This window comes from Apodemus sylvaticus, chromosome 18 (assembly GCF_947179515.1).
Source record: "Apodemus sylvaticus chromosome 18, mApoSyl1.1, whole genome shotgun sequence".
NCBI lineage: Eukaryota > Metazoa > Chordata > Mammalia > Rodentia > Muridae > Apodemus > Apodemus sylvaticus.
In genome coordinates, this window is record NC_067489.1 from 42,772,900 (window position 1) to 42,796,369 (window position 23,470).

The 23,470-nt window shown below is 43.5% G+C and overlaps 1 protein-coding gene across 1 annotated transcript in view; it reads right to left on the reverse strand.

Annotated features, from left to right (window-relative positions):
* The window catches only part of Fam149a (family with sequence similarity 149 member A), a 49,100-nt gene that overhangs the window by 18,450 nt on the left and 7,180 nt on the right, over positions 1-23,470 (reverse strand). The window contains exons 2-4 of the mRNA XM_052162482.1: positions 3,218-3,325; positions 2,845-2,983; positions 1,527-1,669 (exon numbers count right to left, since the gene is read on the reverse strand). Of these exons, the coding sequence (XP_052018442.1) occupies positions 1,527-1,669; positions 2,845-2,983; positions 3,218-3,325 (390 nt within the window). The remainder of the gene's footprint in view (positions 1-1,526; positions 1,670-2,844; positions 2,984-3,217; positions 3,326-23,470) is intronic.

A 23,470-nucleotide genomic window follows, 5' to 3' on the forward strand; every position in this document is an offset into this window, starting at 1 on the left:
GTAATGGGCACTGGGGTGACTCATCATAGTGTTGGAGAGCAGTAGGATGTCTCTGTTCAGTCTGGACTAAAAGAGCAAGCAGAGACTTCCAGTCCCTTGGCCTCTTACATCGTTTGTTGGTTGATCAGGTACAAATCAGAATCGTAGTTAGCTTGAGAGAGTAATGAACGGCTTAGAGAGAACGAGTGATTGACCTGAAGATCTAGGGCAGTGGTTTTCAACCCATGGGCCATGACTCCTTTGGAGTGGGTGCATCCCAGATATCTACATCATGATTCATAATAGTAGCGAAATAGCGACAAAATAATTTCATAATTGGGGGGCCACTGTGACACGCAGAACTGTGCTAAAGGGTTTCAGTAGCATCAGGAAGGTTGAGAACCACTGTCCTCTGGCAAGGAAGCTCAGAGAAACTCACTACAGACCGACATGTGCATAGGCCTAGTGAGTAAAAAAATCCATAAACCTACACTCTTGGCTTGAGTTCTTTTTCTTTGTCTGTCTTCCCTCCTTTGTTTTCGTAGGAAAATGTAAGATGATGGTGAGAGAAATGGACCTGAGCTCCTGACACTGGGGAAGTGCACAGTGACTTGCAGCTACTTCTGCCCTGCCCACATCATGCTCTAAAGGGCCGAATGAAGAATTGTTTAAAATTGCCTAGGGAAGACTTCTTTGGCATTGGGTATTTGGGTGTTTTGGGCTTTGGTTGTTGTTTGTTTGTTTGTTTGTTTGTTTGTTTGTTTGTTTGTTTCTAAAGCAAGGTTTCATTGCAAATCCAAGGCTTGCTTTCAACTAATAGTCCCCCTCCTGCCTCAGCCTCCTAAATGCTAGGGTTACAAACATCCATTGCCTTACCTAGCCAGGACAATGTTTTTTTAAGTTCCCATGCCAAGCTAATCAGAAAATCCAATATTTTGTGTGTATGTTAGTTTTCCAATCCATTCTGATCAGCTCAGAACCTGAGAACACTAAACTGGATTTCCCCTTCCCCTGATACCAAGGCCCAGTGAAGAAAACAGCTCCTCCCACCCAATCTACATACCTTGGATATAAAAAATAATAAATGTCTTCTATGCTGTGAAGAAAAGTAATGAGGGGTGGATAATCTGGGCCTATCTAGCAAGTTGTTCAGCATGCGATCACTTACCCCCTGAAGCACCACCATTACCATCCCTCCACCCCACAGCCCCACCCCATCTGCTCTGCCCCACCCTTGTGCTGAGGCTCCCAGCGATGACAGCTGCCTGCCACTCACAGAGTGAACCTGAAGATGAAGGGACAGTCCTCAGACTTTTGCAATTATCATGTATATGACATCTCTCTGAGAACAACCTAGATTTCCTTCTGACAAGTTAAAAGGCACATGCCAAGTTTTCCTTAGGACCTAAGACTAAGTTTTGGATAACTACTCTAACTGGGTAAATGTTCTCATTTACCCAGTTACAGCGTGTGGGTGGGACAAAGAAAAATCAGCTGTGTGTAGATCAGAGACCCATTCCAGAAGGTGTTTCTGGCCATTTCTGTACCTAAGATGGAGGGATCTTCTTGCCCATTCACTGCACTCGGCCTGGAGATTCTCGGTCTGGGGACCCACTTTCCCTTCAAATAGCAATTCCTCGACCTCCCAAAACAGCTGCTGGACTTTCTGTGCATTGACTTTGTCAAATTCCTGAAACAGAAGTACATACCCCGTTAATCCATGCACACACCACGGTCATCCACCTGATTTCCGTTCATAGATACCTCACTAAAAATTATAGAACACAGGCTTCCTAATCAATATTTATGAATCAGAGAACACTAAATAAGAGGAAGTAAAGCAAGGTAAAACTGTTGGCTCTGTAGTGAGATAGACCAGTACACTAATTTTTTATCTTTCTGATCAGTGATATCCCATATTAGGTCTCACTTTTATTAACTGTTAAATAACAGTAAGAGTTACAACATCAATTATGAGATCACTTAAGGTTCTTCATAGATATAGATACATATCTTTACATAGCCAGCATCTTTGAGAGTGGGGGTGGGGGGATGACAAAGACAACTAGAGATTCTATAAGTCTTAGTGAAACCAAAACTGTAGCTAAACAGCCCCTACTTGCCAGAGAAGCTCACAGTCACAAAATACCCAAAGTAGAGTCAGTGTCTACTTGATAGCTTGTCTCAGGCCAAGGCTAAAGTCAAACACCTGGCTTAGACTTTTAGGGTCACATGGTACAGGTGGGGGTGCTAGGGTCCTCTAATTGTGGAGATTTCTTACAGTGTTTGCTTTTCCAGAACTTTCTCTTACTTGCATTCTTCAGTGTGGAGGCTGTACCTCAGGCTTTTAGCCATAGGATACGATTTAAAAGTTAGGTACGGTAGAATGGCAGGCCGGAGTGTAGGGTGGGAGAAAGAAAATAAGACATTTTGATATTTTCAAATGTAATAGTATAAATACATAAATATATACTATATATGATGTAAGTTGTAATGCTTAGATAAATGGTAAATAGATTCTTTTTGAACATAAGAAACATTCATAGGGATGTGGAGACAGTTCACTGTGTAATGTGAGGCAGGTTTAGATCCCTGTCATCTAACTGAAAGCTGGAGGGTAGGAACATGCACCTGTAATTTTGGGCCAGGGGTGGGGTGACTTCCGCTTCAGTAAGAGAGTCTGATTCAAAATAATGGTTTTTGAGGAGAGTGGTAGAGGAAGCTATTCAAAGTTGACCTCTGACCTCTGAATGACTTCACAGCTAAGTGAGTGCCCTCTGGCACAAACACACAAATCCATGACTGGAAAGTAATTCTCCATAAACCACCCCCACGAGGTTGTTGAAACTATCAAAAGACACATACGTCATCTCTCCAAGAAGAAACTGAGCTCCTCTCCGTAGACAGTCCAGTCGTGGAGCTCGGCGTGGACGAGCCAGGCCAGGAGTTGCGGGCCTCCGTGGGCGTGCGGCTCCCACTGGATGAAACAGATGAGGGGGACTCGCTGCAGGAAGGAGCACGGGGATCGATCTTGTGAGCTGGGAAGCGAGGCCCGCCTTTCTACCCACGCCTGACTTCTCTGCTCAGTCCCGCTTCCTCGTTGTCCCCTTAATGTATTTGCCGAGTTCACAGCCATTTTACACGATCAAAACCAAAACGACATTACTGATCCTGTCCGGCCCCCATAGTTACTATGCACATCTCTGCTGGGTCAACATTAAAAGTGATTGTTTCTTACCTCGCGAATTTATCAATGGCTTTCTGCACGTTTCTCGTAAAATTCGTAGGTAAAGGGTCTTTGCTCTGTTCGGAGCTGTGCTTCCTGAGTCCTTTCGAAAGTCCCCTTCTGAGAAGGAAGGAAAACAGAGAAGTCTATAATGTGATCGCATTGGTTTATAATCCCCCACTGTTAGAGGTCACTCCTCTTCCTCGACGGAGAGGCTTCTGAACGCCTTGATTTTATTTGTCTTAGACTCGACGTTGCCAGTAGACTTCAAGAATATTTACATAATCTGAAAATATAATAACAATCGTGAAAAAGCCAAAAACCACAAACTTGTCCATAATTGTTGACTATACTTCTGACAGTTCTTTTCCAAGGCTTAAGGCTTGGTCGGCAAGCAGAGCGTGGGTTAGGTTTCTTATCAAACCCAGGGAGCATACCAGCCAGCGATCATTAACCCCATAACAATTCTGAAACCCACCGATTCAGCCATCTGAATCACTTAGAAGCCACTCAAACATGTAACTTTACTACTGTCGGTTGTGCATTCTCCATTTTCAAGGGCTCAAAATGTTAAAATTTAACGAAAACTTAAAGTATCTACAAATCTGAGTAAACTATTAAACCAACATGGCACGGTTCATGTTAATCATTAAAATGTCCTGTCAATGAACCTTCCAAAAACATTTACTTCCCCTTGACCAAATTATCTTCTTCATGTTTAGCAGTGAGCCATTCGTGTTTGCTAGTAGAAATCATAAATTCCATACAAATAAAGCATGTATTAACTTGATGGTGGGGGTGGGGGGAAGGCTTGAGCTTCCAGTATTTCAAATAAAGGCACCATTTGGTGTGCTTAAGACTGGCTTTGCTTTTAATTAAAATGGTAGCTAACTTTTAACATTTGTAACTTTTAATATAAATGGACAATACCTTGCCTTTGCATACCTACTTAAAGTTCGCCAAAAAGAAGGGGATTCTTTTAAAGATGAATACTATCTGCAGTGATTAGCCAAGAACATCTGCCTTATACTGATGTTTTTGTATAATGATTAACAGAATGGTGTTATTTTCCATTCCTACTACCTGTATGTCTTAAGTACAGTTAAATAATTCTGAGGCAAAGATGTTAAAAATAAGCAGAAAACAGAACTTAGCATACTGCAAGCTTTTATGCTCTCTCTCTCTCTCTCTCTCTCTCTCTCTCTCTCTCTCTCTCTCTCTCTCTCTGATGTTGCTTGGGCTTGAATCCAGAAGCTCTTTGTATAAGGCAAATGCTCTACCACTGAGCCACACCCCCCACCCAGCTCACATACTAATAAACCACTTTCTATTAGCACAGTTCAGATGTTTCTAAGTTGCCTTTAAAATCGCATTGTGATTCAACTTTTAGGTAATCATAGAAATTCTTACAAACCAGCGTCTCAAAGGTCAACTAAATATTAGGTCAAGAAGCTGTAATTTGAACAGGAAGGAGCATAACTTAGATGTGAGCTAACGTACCATCCAGACGGATGTGCTGTGACGGAAGACTGTGATGGTTTTCTCTCTGACACCTTCTTCATAGTGGACTTACACACTAACTTCTCTTCCCTGGGGCTCAACACCCACCTCTGCAAACTGACAATGCAGCAGCCATCTTCCCCTGGTCCTAGGAGCATGGATCCCAAGTGCATGGAGAAGACAGGATGCAGCTGGCAGCAGGATGGAGACTGCTGACCTGGTATCCAAATCAGTTTATAAAGAGTGTTCTGTTTCTTGTGTTATGATTAAGGTTTAGTTCTTAGGTTTCTCTGATCTTGAGCCAAACACTGATTCCATGCATAACTTTGAACATTTTAATCCCCTGTGAATTGTCCACTCCTTCAAATTCTACTAAGACTAAGTGGGCAAACATACAGGACATATCCTATCCTGTAAGTACTTTAAAACTTATGTCCGGCGTGATGTCTGTTAAAGTCATGATACCCAATACGTAGACATTTGATCGTTTTATGTTAGCCCTTTCTTTATGCTTACATTTTAGAGATAGTAACAATTTTCTTGTGTGCACATTTGAAACCAAGATGTGGGGTCCCCTGGGGTGGGCTGAATGGAACCATATCACACACACGTGAAAGTTAGGGCTGAAGAGCGATCTCCGGGGGTTCCTCCGGAGACTCCACTTAGTTTGGTTTTATTTATTGATTTTTAAAGTGCATTTCTGAGAACTTGCAAACCTCAGGGTTAAACTGCCCCGTGGAAATACAAATGTTAAATAGTCCTTATAGCCTTCCAAACACCATTTCTCTGTCGGAAAGGAGTATTTGAAATAGGTACAGTCTTTAGATTAAAATACAGGATAGTCAAGGGTGTGTGTGTGTGTGTGTGTGTGTGTGTGTGTGTGTGTGTGTGTGTTTTCTTGCTATGACTGGAAGTTGAGTAAGGGCCTCCTCCTGCAAGCCAGGCAAGCACTTTACCCCTGAATTAAAACCAGCAAGGACCTGGTTTTCGACTGTGTGACAAACACACCCAAGGGGAGAAGCTTCACCCAAGGGGAGAAGCTTTCTGGTACTCAGTAATGCTTCTCTGAGTGAAGAAGCGACATCACTTGGGAAGGCCTGCTGACGCCAGCATGCTACAATTTCATGAATGAATGCAGGAAGGAATGCACACACCAGATGGATTTCGCCTTTGCAGACCTGGGGGTGGGGTGGGGGGTGGGCGGGGGAAATCATGCACTTCTCACAAAACCAAGCCATAATCTAGAACTCATTGCACCCAGCCTAGGTGAACTTACCCAATTACAATCAGCCCCAGGCTCTGGCTCTTGTCCCACAGGCCGGGCCGGGAGTCTCGGGGCCTGGGTAGCACGGTGCGGTGGTTTCCCGCGCCGTTCCCACGCAGGGCAAGGACTGCAGCGTGCCCCCGGATCCCCGGGACTTCAGCTCCGCATCCGCCCAGCCCTGAGCCCCGAGCCCCGCTAGCGCTGCGCCCGCGGGGTGTCCGGGACCCATGAGCCCGCAGAGACGCAGCCAGCGGTGCTGGCGGGGCCCATGGGCGCGGCGGTTCCCGGGGCTCCAGGCACGGCTTCCCACTCCAGACCCTCAGTTCCAACGGAGGCTGGATGCCACAGCGAGCTCTCCCAGTCCTCCCATCCTTCCTGCCTCTTGCCTTGGCTGCGACTGGAGTGGGCAGAAGAATCGTGGCCGGCACTCCCCGCCCCTTCCCGCCCTCTCAGGCCTGGACCTCCGGAAAAGCTGGCCACTGCTTCTGCAGATTACAGATTTCTGTATCCAGAGACTAGAGTTTTTGGTGGCTTCCCAGGGCCAACCGCCTCAGTACTCTCGAAAATATTGATTTCCCAAGCCCTGAACCTTCCAGCCTAGCTTCTCCAAAAATAGCATTTAGATTCCTGAGAGAAAGGCAAAGAACTGTACAAGATTTCACAGCCCTGCTGTCAGCATCAGTGAGATGTAAGGTTTCAGGTGAGAAGGCAAGAGAGGTTTAAAATAATCAAGGCCTAGATCTAGAAAATGCAAGATCAAGTAATCGGAGCTTTAGGTCTGATAATAAACAAGATCAGCATCCTTTGCTGTGCAGTCTCTGCTTCTGAAAACAGATCATCGAAGTCACGCAAACCAGTCATTTTACTGTAAGTCACAGAGCATCAGTGCTGTTCTACTCACTGGTTTATTGCATGCGTGTTTCCGTGCGTGTTTTTAGATGGAATCTCTCTCCTTGTAGCCCAAGTTGGTCAGGGACTGACTATGATGTAGCCAAGGCTAGTTCCAGCCATAACAATCCCATTTCTTCCGTCTCTTGAGGGACCACTGGGGATTCCGAAAGTGAATTATCACAGTCATTTGTGAGTGTGAGCACAAGAGTGTATGTGCAAATGCATGTGGGGGGGGGGGGCGCGTGGATGTGAGTCTGTGTGTGTGCCAGATATCTACTTTTAAATATCGATGTATCACAAACTTCTTCCTGGAATGAAACAATGGTTCTAGATGTGCAGCTCTGTGGTAAACTGCTTCTCTGGAGGCCTGAGTGCACCCTCCATCTACACAAAAATCAAACAAAACCCCAAGGTTGAGCACTGTGAGACCCCCCCCCCACTTCATGTTAGCCTGACCATTGTTGGCACCCTCAAAGAGCTACAGGCAACTAAGAAATGCTGAGAGTGGGAGAAATAGCCTTCCCCAGGGAAGAGCCACCAAATGGTTACCCAGTAACAAATGGTCAATCTTAAAATCATATAAGTAACATTATATGGACGGAGCATATTTTATTTATATAATTAGGAATATTTATACACATATGTGTGTGTGTGTGTGTGTGTGTGTGTGTGTGACAGCAATTAGAAAACAGAGTGGTCATAAATTTGAGAGTGTACGTGGGAAAGGGGTGGGGGTTGGGGGAAGAAAGGTATGGAGGTAAATGGTGTATGTGTATTTTAATTAAAAATTATTTTTAAAAGACTAAAACCTCATTTCCCCATGTTCACAATTGCAGAATTCAGACATGCTGTTCCTTCTGGGGCCACTCAGATTTTTGCCTGGTGGCTGATCCGGTCTGGAGGATCCACACTGGCGTCGTGCAGGTGTACACCCAATTAGGTCGAGAAGTGACTCGTACGTGGCTAAAAGCCTGGTTTTAGCTGGGCATCCCTTTTCCGAAGTCTCAAGACTTCACATAGTTCCTCCAGCAGGATGGTCACCAAACACAGTCACATGAGATGCCAAAGAACTAGACCCTGTCCACTCCATCAAAGGCCAGCCTGAGACAGGGTAGTGACACTTCTGCTGCACACTGTAATTAAAGTGGTCATGGAATTAAAGGCATGGCAATAAACCGCACTTCTCATCGGGAAGGGTGTCCCAGTTGGCCGCCATCTTGAATCCACAGCAGCCCTGCCAGTCCTGGCTCCTCCTGCACGCGTAACACTCTCAGCTTGTCCAAATGGAACAAACGGTTCAAACAGGAGCTCACAACTGTTGCCGCTCATGAGTATAGCCTCTTCCCTTGGGCCCAAGGGCCGGTTGGTGAAAACTGACTTCATCTCGTGCCTTTTGCTTTAGCTGAAGTCACAGATAAGCCATTGTCCTAAATGTTGGATCTCTAGAATGGCCTACCACAGGGAAAGTCTTGGGTCTAGCTCAACTCCTTCTGTTTAAATCTGAAACTCGTGTCAGGATCCAGATGATGAATGTGGGGTCTCTGGACCCCTTTCTCAGGTTCCCTTCCCATTGTGATCATACTGAATTAAATTACTCCCTGATATATATTTTTAACATTACTCATTTTTATGTTTACTGTTACTCCTTTTAATTGGCAAATGGGATGGGATGGTTCCAGAACCCCTCCTTGGGTCCCCAAAGCTCCAGTTTCAAGAGGAGCCATCAGCCTCTACACAGACAGTGAACACGGCTTGGTGGGACAGGGATGGGACAACTGTGTTGACTTTCTCGCTCAACAAACGCAGCAAAGGGAGGCCCCGGCAGGCACATGCTGACAGTTCCCCATGACTATTTCTTCTCTCTGCCATTGCCCTGGCCCTTAACGCACTCTCTGTTTCCAGTCTCCGTTCTCATCATCAATGCAAACGTTGCTTGTGCAATCGCAACCTATTCAGCAGGCTCGCAGCCCGATTGCTCTGGGAGGTTTGGGTGAGAGATTCAAATGCCTGCTTCCGTTCAGTCCAAGACAGTGGCTCCCTCCACACCACCTCCAACACAAGGTCCCTGTAGCACATTGCCGTTTATTTAAAACCCATCATGTTTCACTGTGTTACCCCTAAGCCATACCATCATCTGTGAGTTGGCCCTCTGGAGAATGTCAAGGCTTCCAATAGGACTTTTAGGATCATTGAAGGTCATGTGATATAAGAAAACACTTCAGCTCTTTCTGAGGTCTTTATAAGCCAAACCTTTGACTTGAGCTTCATGGCTGTGTAGAACCTGATTCCTGAACAGAGCCAACCTCCTAGTATTGCCTAGGGAGACAATTTTATCTCCAGAGACTTAGACAACCAAAGTGCAGGATCTGAGCTGAAACGATGATCATCTAATGCAGGCCTGGACCAGGACTGCTCAATTATGCATAGCTCTTGCCCTGACTCCTATTTCCCGAGGATTCTGTTCAACACCGGAATAGTTCCATTTTCCTTTATTTCTATGGTATTTAGTTCACATCTATCTTTGTTCCAACTTCAAAATCTAGAACAAAGGTTCCTGCTTAAGTCCTGAAGTGGTAAAAATCTTATCGGGGGACCTAGACCATCCACCACTACCCAGAAGACAATGAATACATATTTATAAATGACTGCTCATTTATAAGCACAATCACACACACACACACACAAACACACACACACAACCACCACCACCACCATCACTAACACACACACACAAACACACACACACACACACACACACATTCTTCCCATTGGTTCTGTTTCTCTGAAGAACACTGATTAATACCTAATACTCTGAAGAAAACAGGGGGGAAATGAGTTCACTTACTAGTAACATCAGTGGTGAGTGGCTCATTGTGACAAATGTACCTTAATAATAGATGTTAAAAATAAGGCTTCCTTAAGTATGAAATTATTGTTAAATTTGAAAACTATACTTAATACTTGCACTAACCTTCCTTATTCTTTTCCCCAATCACTGTTTATCCAAGACTCTGATATGAAAATATAGAGGCCCAATGCTCAAAATATCCAATAGATGGTGCCACATCCCTTTTTGTCACAGACTATGTTTTTGTTCCTGCTTTACCTTTTGAGATTTTGTTTGTTTTGTTTTGTTTGTTTTTCAAGATTTAGGATTTACTTGATTTTCATTCCAGAAGGGATGGAGAACCTTATTTAGATCTGAAATCACTCTTTCTGTGGCAATAATCTGGCACACACAGCACACAGGAAGTGCCTTCGTATTAGAATCTCTCTACCATGGGTGGGTGGAGAGTTTGCAATTTGTCAGGCAAATAGGACCAGAAGCTTCACATCCTGCTTCTTATCATGAAGCCTATCCTGAGTGATGCTCCTCTCCTGTACAGAGGAGAAAAGCAAGGTCGGCAACACTGTGTAAATTGTCAGGGCCAAGCTGTGTTACACAAACTGGCCTCGTCTGAACTCATATAGAGATTTATGAAGCCTTTATAAAGATTCATCTCAAATTCATTAATTGAATTGCACTGTAGTTCTTTCCCCTGTATGCTTCTTTTGTTTACATACAACAAATATGTTCTACAACATTTACTAACATTTTGAAAGCATGTCTCGTATGTCAGGCCCTGCTATAAATGCTTGGCATAAGAGTATGCTCAGGTTTCACAACCGTTCATTGTGAATGAAACAAAAAGAAATAAAAAGGAAAGGAAAGCACGTGGCTGCTCCTTGGTATGGCTGAGGAGAAAGTTTAGTATAGACATGTGGGAGAGCATAGCCAGAGACAGACTCATCTGAGAGAATCCAGAGTGATCATGAGACGAGAGGTGGGAGGGGAAGGGATGGAGAGAGAGAGGAGAGCGAGCTGCTACAGCAGCCAAGAGGCCAAAGGTACAGAAAGGGCAGGTAGACAAAATGGCTGCACTAAGTAGGGAAGAGCCTCTAAGCAACAGGCAGCCCAGCCTCTGGGCTGGAGAGTTCTGGTTAGAGGGCAGGGTAAGAGAGCCACACCTGTAACAGGTAGGAACTGGGGGATGCTAGGAAACCGGCAGCCAGGTCTGTTTTGATATGCCAAACAGGTACCCCAGTTGTTTGTCTGGCTTTGAAACTTAACATTATCGTCCTCTGAAGAATCAGGACAAATAGGTTCCCCGGGTCTTGGTCAGGCTAGGAAAACCAGAAGTGTTATGGTCCTTAGAAGGAGGTTTGGGTGGCCTGCTCAAGACAGGTCCTGGGTCTCATCCATAGTTGATACTCATGATTTTTCTGGTCCACTGTTTGGGAATTCAGCTCCTTGCAAAAACTTGTGACATCCAAATCAAGCCTCAAGTATTTTATGCCCATTCACACATAATATTATTTACTAGATTTATTGTACATATTTATACCAAGGACTTCAAACTGGGCCTGACACGTGTAACATGTTCAAGAAATGTTCATAAAAACTGTCACGTGTGTATGGGGCACAGGATTCCAGCTGGGAGGTCATACAAGGTGACATGATTCTTGTTTCTGCTCTTGTCTTGTGAATCCTTGTCTTAGAATGATTCCCAGGTATAGACTTCAATGCTATATTACATTTGTAAGCATAAGAAGGATATGCTGTGGTGTGTATGAAGAAACCTCAGTGTCGGGTAAGTTTTATACTGGCACAAGCTATGTTGCTATTAAGGAAGGTTAATGAGTATGTGATAACAATAGACACAAACACACATAGATAAGATTAGATATTGATCAAATCATGAAAATGTTGAGTCTAGGGTCTCATGAGAACCAAATTGCATTGTTCCTAGGAAGGAACTTCTATGTTCTGTGATGGCAGGTTTGTACCAAGAAGACCAGTTCCCAAATTCACTGTTTTGCGGCAGCTCTGTGGAGCACCACTCTAGGACATTAGGGCACTCACTCTGTGCTTTTATGCATACTTATTCATACCCATTGCTCTATCATCTCTTTGAAAAATGTATTATTTAGCTTCAAAAGCCTGTTGACAAACATACAAAAAGCTTCCAAACATTAGGAGATGGCTTCCTGAGTCCAGCCATCTCTGGAACAAGTTCTATTTTGCTGGCAGAGCCAAAACTGGTCCCTTTCCCAGGCCCCAGAACTCTCTCCTACCCTGCTTCTTTGTCTGTTGCCTGCTTGTCTGATAACCAGTAAAGAGGGAAGTTGCTGATTATCTAAACTCAGGCACACATGTCGTAAATGCATTGCCCATCATGACTCAATTGATTATGTGCAGCTCACCCACTCCTTTGTTCCCTCATTAGCTTGAATTCTGGGCCAGGAGGGGACCCGACTGCAAAAGCTGAATCAAGAACCCTGAAAGCAGGTGACCCGGATGAGGTCCAGTCACCATCGTTAACGTCCTTGCTTAACCCCATGTGCCAAAATACGATTAGTCAATGCGACAGGTCACCCTGCTCCCACTTGCTCTGTGTTCCCGTCGTGTAAAAATGTACAGTCCCCCTTCGGGAACCCAGTTCAGATCCTGAACTTGCCACCTCCCTGCATACACAAAAGCTTCTGTCTCTGGAGTGAGTTTTCTCAGTTTCCGCCCGTAACCCAACACAACAACCTGTAAACGGAGGTCATTTTAAGTACTGTAGTTCTAAGTCTAGAGAACCTTAGTACAGAAAGATGCTATACTATGCCCACTGTCTTCTGTTCCCACTGATCACAACTGAGATCTGTAGATCTTCATTTTAAAGCTGCACCTGTATCCCCCGAGTAGTCATCAGCAATGCAAGTCATTAGACCTTGTCTTTCTCTTTCCATTTCAGCAGTTACAAGGTGAGATTTTTGGGTTCCTCACAAATCTCAGGGGTTCTGTTCTCTATGGACCCAAGCTGAGACCGTGAGAACCACGGCACCCATTCATATGTTTTATGATTCTATCTTTCTGTCCGGGTACAGCCACACCCTACTCCTCAAAGCACCTGATCCCAGGAATCATGCCATAGCTAGCCTTGTATTCAAACTTCAAAACATAGTAGCTATTTCATTATTATATCTTGTTGGCCTGCTTATTAATTGGTTGATTGTGTGTGTGTATGTGTATGTGTGTGTGCACATGCATACACACAAGCATGCACACATTTGCACATATGCATAATCATCTCAGGGCACATATGAGGAGGTCAGAATACAACTTGAAGGAGTTGGTGCCATGTGAGCCCTGGGGTCTAACTCAAATCTTCCGGTGTGGCCGCAAGCACCCTTACCTACTGAGCCATCTTGCCAGCCCTACTCCCTTGATTCAAGGTTGGTGAAGAGGACCTGGATGAAGCTTTCCTCTTGCAGAAGAAGAAAGTGAGGTCTACAACCGGTCACTCCCAACCAGACACACGGGCCCTAGCTCTAACACATGGAGTGGTCAACCCAGCTTCTTCCCATAATTCCCTACCCTAAGTAGAACCTACTCAGTCGTTGGGTGGGAACATGAACTGAAGAAGGCTCTTTCCAGCCACAGAACAGAACCACTGGATTCTGCATTAGGTCAGGATAGTGGAGGAATACTTAGGGCTGAGGGAAAGTATCCTTGACAGAACACACAAGTTCCTCTTCTTGTTGAAGGGCCGTGTTTTGGCTGAGCAAAGATGAAAGGAGAACTAAGTTTGCAAGACTCTAGGTGTGACTGTGCTCTTGGTCTGTGCTTCCGGACTCAGGAGAAGCGAGAGTCTGGACTTCTGCATTGTGCACAGACAGTACTTAGCAGAAAAGCCAGGCCTGAGAATGCTTCACGTGTTCTAACTTCACGTACAACTGGATTTTACATTGACAACCAGAAAGTAATCAAAAGGTTGGAAATGGAAAATACAGATGACAACTTCCCATCTTTTATTTAACTCAGAAGTTGGGGTGTGCCCACCATCGATAGCATCTCGGGGCAGCAGTCACCTGGGTGAGGACCTTGAAGTGCTTGTCGTGAGACAGAAGAGGCATCACCCCCTGAGTCATATTCATTAAACTGGTATGTTTCTGTATAGTACCTACAGTAAATACAAACATGTAAAATAAAGTTTAAAAAGCACGATGCTAAGTAAACTACATGAGATATAAAAGAAAGAAAAAAGACACATAGTTCTACTTGTATCTGCCAACTCCAGGAGTCACATCCAGAGGAAGGAAGCAGAATGGTGCTTCTTTTGGGGATATGGGGGTGGGAGGTGGGGTGGGGAGTGGGGGTTGAGGGGTGGGGTAGGATATGGGGGTGGGAGTGGGGTGGGGGTGAGGAATGGGGTGGGGGTGGGGTGGGGTAGGGGATGGGGTTGAGGGTGGGCTGGGGGTGGGGGTGGGAGTTGAATGCAGAGCTGGTGGACTATAGTTTCTCTTTGGGAGGGTGAAAAGACTCAGGTGAAAATACAGAAGAGATGGAGAGCACAACATTAAAATTGACCCAATGCCCTGATTGCATTTAAAAATAGAGAAAATGACATTTTGATGTGTGTTTATTACAATTTCAAACCATGCCTCCTCCTGTTTTCAAGAGTATCTCCAACTTGAAAGAAGTCTAGGAACAATGCAGGACACCTACTGTGGTGGCTTGAATAAGCACAGACTCCACAGGCTCCTGGGTTTCAATATTCGGTCCCCAGTTGGTGTTACTCTTTGGGATAGATAGGAGCTGTGGCCTTGTAGAAGGAGGTGTGTTCCTGGAGGCAGACTTTAAGTTCAAAAGGTTTGTGCCACCCACCATTGTCCTCTCTCTCTCCCTCCCTCCCTACCCCCTTCCTTAACCCCCCCACCTCCAACTTGCATATCAAGATGTGATCCCCCCAGTTGTTCCCGCCATCATCATGAACTCTAACCTTCTGAAAACATCAAGTTCAATGCTTTCTTTTATAAGTCACCTTGGCCATTGGGTTCTTTTCACAGCTATACAATGTGATGTAATTAAGACACCCATCTAGTCTTTACAAATACACATGCTAGAAGCTAAGTGGTGAAGAAGGTAGCATTCCTCAAAACCCTCAGCGTCAGCACATGTACCCTGAGGTCACATAGCTGCAAAGTAGGTATGACTCTGATCCTCAATGTATTCTTATGATACTACCTTACAATATTAGTACCTTACCATATTAATATTTATCTTACGATAGTGTATTTTACCAGCACAGAACATAATGGTTAAAAAATAAATGCATTGGCTTCAAATGCCAAGCAGAGAAAGAATTCATGAAATAACTTAATAATTTTGAGGAATCCATTTGGGTTGTACTTTTAAATAAACACTAGGCTATTGATGATTTCTAAAAAGCTTGAGCAAATCTGCAAGATCTATAATAATAAGGAAAAATTCAAATTCCAAGTGACAAAGTATTAGAAAAATTGCAGTTTTGTTTTTCCTAATAGAATGTAAAGTAAAAGCAAGTTTTGCTGGAAGCAGGGTCTCGCACACATGCGTCTAACTGCAGCACGTCAGGAGGCTGGGACTAGAGACACTGGCTTGGGGCCCATCTTGGAAACAGACTGACATCCTGACTCCAAAGCACCCCCACAATGGGCGCACCAAAAACAAATCAAACTTTATTCATCTATGTTGGCCTTAAGCCATATCTTAGCCTCAGCCTCCCAAATGCTGGTCTTGGAGGCAGTGCTACCAGACCTCCTAATTCCTGAGTTTGAGAAAAGAATTTTTTCCTCCTCCTGATGACATACTGGCTTAGACATATGTCTAAGATCATCCTAATGATGATCTTAGACATACATAGTATGCCTTTAAAGCATTCCCTTTTATTAAAATGTACCATAATAGAAGGACTGGAGAGATGGCTTAGCAGTTAACAGCACTGGCTGCTCTTTCAGAGACCAGGGTCTGATTCCCAGCATCCACATAATAGTTTAAAATAGGCTGTAGCTCTAGTTCCAGGGAATCTAACACCCTCTTCTGGACTCCTAAGGCATAGCACAGGCACGTGGTAGGAAGATGTGCTGGCTAATTTATGTCAGCTTGATACATGCTAGAGAGTTACCTGAAGAAAGGGAACCTTCATTGAGAGAATGCCTCCCTAAGATCCACCTGTAGAGCATATTATTAATTTGTGATGATGCGGGAAGGCCCTGTCCGTTGTGGGTGATGCCATCCTTGGTCTGATGGTCCTGGGTTCTCTAAGATACCAGGCTGAGCAAACCACAAGGAGCAAGCCAGTAGGCAGCACTCCTCCATGGCTTCTGCATCAGCTCCTGCCTCGAGGTTCCTGCCCTGCTTGACTTCCCACCCTCACTGCTTTTGATGCTGAACTCTTATATGGAACTGTGGGTGAAATAAACCCTTTCCTCCCCAAGTTGCTTTAGTCATGGTTTTTCATCACAGCAATAGTGACTCGAAGACAAATCGGTCCCAGCATAGTGGGATATTGCTGTGACAGATCTGACCATGTTTTGGGGAAGATTATGGAAGGGCTTTCAAACTTTGGCATAGAGAAACCTCTGAGTGTTGAGAACTCAGTGAGGTGTTCTGTTAAAGCCTGAAAGGTAAACATATTGAGGGCAGTGGAGACAATGGACGCCTGACTTGTGACATTGCAGAGGAAAGCAAAGACTCTACTGGGCCTTATATGTGAAGAATCTGTGGTGTCTGGTCAGCTGAAGCTGAAGAATTGCCTGTGATTTACAAAAGACCAGAACTACTCAAATAAAATCTTTGCTTTGCTGGGACGATGGATGCTGGTCTGCTGGAACTGAAGAATCAACTGTGACTAAGAAGAGACCAACAACAGTGAGATGAAGTCTTCTGGGAAGTGTTTCCTCCGGGACAGCACACAGAGAAGCAGCACACATAAAGTTGAGCCTTATGTTGGCAATGGAACTTGATGGGGTAAGAGTCACCCAGGTGGTATGGTTCTGAAGGTAGGAGAAAGGGTCATGAAGAGAGCAACTGAGCCCTGATACCATGTGGCAGGACAGGAATTCCCTGAAGGAAGCCCAGGAGAAGCTATAGGTGAACATGCAGCCCAGTTGCAGCGAGAGATCCCAGCATGTTTTGAGACACCAGTACCATGGGATGACCAGCAAGGAGGGCAGCATTGGTGTCATGGAAACAGGCCTAGCCTAGAAGACAAGCTGTGTGTACTGCAAAGAGCAGAGCTGGAGAAGTGACCCAAGCTCCTTGGAGAAGCCTGTACAAACGTGAGTAAACCCGGATGATTAGACATTGAGCTATTTCCACTTTTGGAGTTTGGTTTTGATTGAATTTGATTATGACTGTGCCCTGTTTCTTCCCTTTTGAAAGCTGATAATCTTCATTTATTTATTTTTTTTTTATTTAACACAGGGGCCTACAGTTGAATTTTAAGAGTGGATTCTAAAAGAGATTGGCTATTCTTAAGAGACTGAAATTGATAAGGGTTAGAAATTTTAAAGACTGTGAGACTTAAATTTTGGAATGTTTCTATTGTAGTGTTGGTATTAGTGCATTGTTTCAGGGAAGTATAAGAAAGGAGAGGTTAGCAGTGATGTGTTGTGTGTCAAGTTGACAAAGGGCCAATTGTGCTGGCAAGTTCAGTGTCAACTTAACACAAAATAGAGTCATCAGAAAAGAGGGAACCGCAATTGATAGCATGCCTCCATAAGATCCAGCTGTAGACCACCCTCTAAATTAGTGATTCACGCGGGAGGACACCGCCCATTGTGGGCAGTGCCATTCTTGGGCTGGTGGTCCTGGGTCCTATAAGAAAGCAGCTGAGCAAGCCACAGGAAGCAAGCCAGTAAGCAGCACCCTCCATGGCCTCTGCATCCACTCCTGCCTCTGGGTTCCTGCCCTGCTTGAGTTCCTGCCCTCACTGCTTTTGATGATGAATTGTTAGACGGAACTGTGAAAGAAAGAAACCCTTTCCTTCCCCAACCTGCTTTGATCGTAGTGCTTCATCACAGCAGTAATAACCCTAAATGAGACAATGGACAAAACATCCATACACTTAAAAAAAAACACATGTTTATAACTAGTAAAACTGGAATATAATATTGTACTGAGATAACAACTTCAATGAAAATATTAATAAGCTCCTGCTATGAATGGTGCCTCCATCTTTGCTTCTAACCTCTTCCTTACCCAGTAACAAATTATGTTTCTGTCGTTCACAGAGATAATAGGTAAAACTGGAACAAATATTAACTCAAAAAGAAATTCTGGCCGGCCTTGTTTCTGGCAATTAATTACCGTTGCAGGGCTAGCTGTCTTTACAACGCCTGTACGAGATAGTTAAAAACCTTCCTGTAAGAGGTCTCTTTCATGAAAGGATTTTCTTCATCTTAATATGGTGTAATTTATAAATCTTTCATGTTTTTAACGAGGAGTTATTTTGTCCTGTTAGTAAAGTGATCTTTAACTATCCCAAGGGATGGTTATTTTAAGTTTTCTTGTAGAGCAGTGGCCCTAATGTGTCAGAACACGGTCAAAAGAATGACTAGGAGAGAGCAAACCTCAGGGAACTGTGAGAGACTCCAGGAGAAATGCAGAGGGCCCTTTACCTCAGGTACATTTTGTTCCCTGGATTGTTCTTAGGTGTGACTTTGTTCCTCTTACGGCACACATTTACATTCAGTTTAAAAAATGTTTATTTTTGTTGGATGTCAGATCAAAGCTGGCCAGTGTACCCTGAACCAAGATATGGTCTCTGCCTTGCTTTGTGCTTTCCCAGATAGAATCTATTCTGCATGTCAGGCAATTGTGTTTAAATTGGTCTGTCTTGAAAAGGTTCTGGGGAAAAACTGTTCGGTTAATATTTAGTATTACTTACTGACCTTTATTTACATGGTTTTCTAATCATGATGTTTGGGCTCAAACAGCCTTCCTGGGATATCTGCTTTCTTTGACACATTTGTATATGAGCACACTGAAACTGCAGTATGGTTGTCTATAACCTTAGGCTGATGTTCACCCAATTCAACCTGCACAGGTTGGCTTAAAAGTTGACACTAACATTGTGGTGTGACCTATTAATATAGTTCCTTACATTGTGGTGGCCCCCACCTATAAAAGTATTTTCATTGATACTTCATAACTTTGATATTGCTAATGCTATGAATCACAACATAAATATCTGACATGTAACCCCAGGTTGGCAACCACTGTTCTAGAAGATTCATAATATAATCTTTCCTGCTTATAATTACAACCCAGTTGAACTTGTCTTGAGTATGAATGGGTGTAACATAGGCAACCAAGTTTGTTTTAAATTTTAAAAGATATCCAATGGACTCTGAACCATTGATAATCTTATTGATGGGTGCATAGAAAAGGTGATATATGTATGTATATATATATATATGCATGTATAAATAGTAGAATTTTAGTCAGCAATTCAGAAACATGAATTCTACAGGACATGGATAGAACCATTAAGCAAAATAGTTAGGTTCAGAAAGAAAAATTGTATACTTTTTTCTCATATGGAGAATATATGTTTAAGACAGGAAAGTAGAAAGAGTTAGAAATTGGTGGGGTGGGACAAGAAAAGATCTATCAGGAAGAGGAAGATAGCAGTAGTGGGTGGCTGGAAATGGTTAGAGTGCATTACATTCATGTATGAGAGATTAATAATGACGTCTACTATTTTGTTCAATTAATCTACAAACAACAGAACAGCCATTGTCTTAGATAAGGCAGTGTTATGAAAACACCACAGGAAAGCCTAAAAGGACCCTTTGCCAACAGTTCTGGAGGCTGGAAATCCAACACTGAGGTACCAGTGACTTGGTCTCTGGTGAGAGTCCACATCTTAGCTCGTGGAAGCTCACCGTCTTCCAGGACGCACACATGTGCTCTTCTCTGTGTGCAGTAGAGAGCAGAGAAAGATCCCCATTTCCTCTCACGAACTCAGGTCCCATTAGGAACGTAGCACCTGTCCATCCTTTGTTATTTCCGGTGAATCCAGTTTAAAACTTCAAAAGGTTGGGGGTCAAGGATTCAACGTATGCGCCTGCAGCTGGGCATCCAGGCACTTTGTTGGCAGTACCCACAGTGCTGTCTTTGCAGCAACCAAGCATCCACGTACGTAAACTGCTTTCCCCTCACTCTTACTGTCCATTGGCAATAACAAGCCCCCTTGTTCACTGTTACTATAACTTTTAATACATTTTTCCTATTAAAGTAACTATTAAATTGTTAATTTCCCCTAAGAAACTGTTATTATTTTCCAAGAACAAACTGACTCCAAGTGCTTATAAGTACACAACAACCCACTATAGTTGTGGATTTATTTCTCCTTTTAGTTCTGTTGATTCTTGGCATTAGTCTTTTATTTATTTTTTAATTAAAATTTAATTTTTTAAATTTTTTTTTAATTTTTAAATTTTAGGTTTACATTTTCAACTCAGTTTTGACTATGAGACTAATACAGTTCATGGTTCTAAAAATCCATAGGGTGTCACCCTATGTTTTAAAATCCTTCTCTCCGTCCATCTGATTTGATTACTAGGGTCTGGTGGACAGAAAACACAGTTTCCCCCCTTGCATCTGTAGAGGAAACTTTAGCAATGAGTTTGTTAAGTACTACATCCGCATGTATTTTTTGGTGTATGTTATTGGTGCTTATAAATGAGCAATTTTTACATCTTCTCTGAGACTGGTCCTTTTAATTTTGTGAATTAGCCCATGTGGCTTGGGCTAAGGCCTCCTGTACGAAAGTCTACCGTGCTGTGACCTTCTAAAGCCCACACAGGCTCTCTTGTATTTAGAATGCTTTTAAATACCAAAGTTTCACCCACACACAAACATTCTACTTCCTTGTAAATAAGCGCTACACACTGTAAACAGCACTAAATTACTGCTTGCAGCTCACACTCACGGAGGATTATTACATTCATTTCTGAAAGCGGACTGAGCCGAACCCTGGCTACCCGCCCCCCCCCCCACGCCCCCCACTCCTTAATCCAATCAGGAAGTGAGAGGATCGGAACCAACTGGGGTCTCCAGGCTCGCTGGCTGATTTCCAGCTCACCTTACCTCCTGAGTACACTTAAAGTTCCCGAGCTGCAGCGATTGCTCAGCGGTTGATTGCTCTTGCCTGAAACAACTTCCTCTTTGGCGGCTGGAAGCAGAACAGGGAAAATTTTGTAGGAAACGCGTACAGGGTGTGATGAGAATGCCCTTCACCTTCCAAAGGAATCTTTGCTAATGACGCAGTCTCTTCTTCATGATTTAATGCAAGAGTAACTCATTAATTACTTATAGAGGCAGCCAAGTTGCCCCCTGTGGGATAAAATCTAGCATTTTCAGCAAGGATAGCAAGCATTTGGTTTCAAAGTGTGTTTGTACCACATGCATGTGCAGTGCTAGACTCAAAGTGGGCTAACTACATTACCAGCTGAGGTGTGCTAAACAGGAAGGAAGACATTGAATTTGGTGTTGGTCTTGAAAGTCACAAACATCACGAGCTGTGGAACATGGTAGATGTGTTTCCATTAACAGAGATTAGCTCTTAATCATGATAAAGATAAAAGTGTGATATTTATTTATTTGTTTATTTGTTTGTTTATTTATTTATTTAGCTATAAGAAAAGTAACAGCAGGTCCCCAGGGTTTCCACAGAAGATTCCGGGTTTGTTTTGGTTTTTGTGACATTCAGCAGAATCTCTTTAAAAGACAGAAATTTCTAAAAATGACTGCTACAGGGTGCAATTTCTTCTTACCTGTGAGTCATCTCAAATCACAGTTCTTTATGTCAGTATCAGGCATAAGGTGTGACCTGCCCCCTACCCGCAAAAGTAGAAGTAACTTTACCCATGAGTTATGTAAGGGAATCAACTATCTAGTGCCTTTGTTACTTCTAAGCCCTTATCCTTCTGTGGAGAATAGGGATTTGAATGACGTGATTATGCTCATGAATTGCTCATGCACCTTCACACAGGTGTAAGTGTGGAAGCTGCTAGGAACTGAGTGCCTGTCCCCGACCCGTGTCATTCCTGAGAGACTAGCCTCATTTCCAATGCTACATGTTGGCCGTTGTTTTCAAGTGTTTGGTACTTTCTTGAGTTGCAGATATCTTCCGTAATCTCATTTTGGGGGGTGGGGGGCAGCCTCGTGTTTCAATGATATCGTGGTGTCAAGAATGTTTTAGGGATTAAACAGGTTAGCACAGTAAAGACATACAACAGCAACCATCTACTCCTAGGTCACAGAGGAGCTGATGCAGTGGGTTAACTCTATCTGTCCATCTAGGAAGTAAGACGGTTGAGACGAAGTGAGTGGATCAAGTTATCCCGATTGGCTGTGAGGAAGAAGCTTTCCCCAGTTACCCCTGAGTAATGCTTACTGTATACGAGGAAAGTAAGGCAATAACAGTGAATGATTCCTGCGTTGTGGAAACTTTTAGCGTGGGATTACTGAAAATAAAAGTCCAGATTCCAAAGGGCAAGGCCACCCAAGAAATGTTATGGTCGGAAGTTTTATAACTTCATTTTTCATCCTTTCAGGGAGCTGAAGAATGGGCCACCATCTTGTCTGTTGAAAATAGGGTGTTTAGAGATCACAGTGAATGAATCCTTTAAACTTTAAAACTTTGTTTGTTTGTTTGTTGGGGTAGGGATGTAGAAGCTAGAGAATAATTTGCAGTTTTGGACAAATTGCAATATCAAGTTGTCACGCTTGGCAGTAACTATACATCCTTATGGGCTGAGCTGGCTTATCGGCCCAGCAACCCTTTATATACAGGAATATAGCAGGTCTCTAATGTTGCCTCTTTGGTCTCTTTCTTTATCCCATATTACTTCTTGATCTTTGTATCCAAGCATCCAGTTACTCTAGACGCTCAAGTCAGCTCCTGTTTGACTCTGATTTGCCCCCACAGGATCTGGTGTTCAAGCACTTGGTCCTCAGCTCATGGTGACATGTTGGGAGGCTGTGGGATGTTTGGAACTTAGGGCACAGCCAGCAGATGTAGGCTACTTTGTAGGTCACTGAGGACTATAGTCTAATCTTAGTCCTGGCTTCCAGCTCCTAATTCTGTCAGAAACTCTGTAACAGCCATGAGAAAAGTAGCTAATATGCCTCTCAAAGTTTCCTTCAACTATTAACAATAATATTAATGGGTACCAGACATGTATGAAAGCCCTATGTTCTAACAGTGCTGTGCTAAGTCCCATGTGTGGTGTCCTCACTTCCACCTGACAGCAGCTCCCTAAGAGGCTCTCTAATAATTCTTGTCTTCCTCCCATGAGAAACATATCTCTCTATATTTATATCCTACCTAGGATAGAGTCACCTTCACTGGCCAGCTGACAGTCTTCCTCGTGTTCCCAAGGTTTCCTCCACCAAATGCAGAAAAGTAACATCACTGCCTAGTGTTAAAAACATGGTTGAGCCTGCTCTCTGTGAGGACTGTGGCCACAAGAGGCCTGGAAGGGTGGGTATACATGCACGGCAGGCGCCAAAGCATTGTAAGAAAGAACAGAAAGAAAGAACAGTCTCTCGTGAAGTAGCTCATGTTCTGAATTCATTCTATATTTCTTTACCAATAGGTTTGTATTTTAAACTCATTCAGAACATCTTTCTTTCTGCTAGGGGTATTGTATCAGAAAATTTCACATTTAAGATGAAGGAATTTAAATAAGCATTTAATAAAAGGGAGAAGGAAAAACAAGCTTTAGCTAAAGCTATTTATATCTCCTAA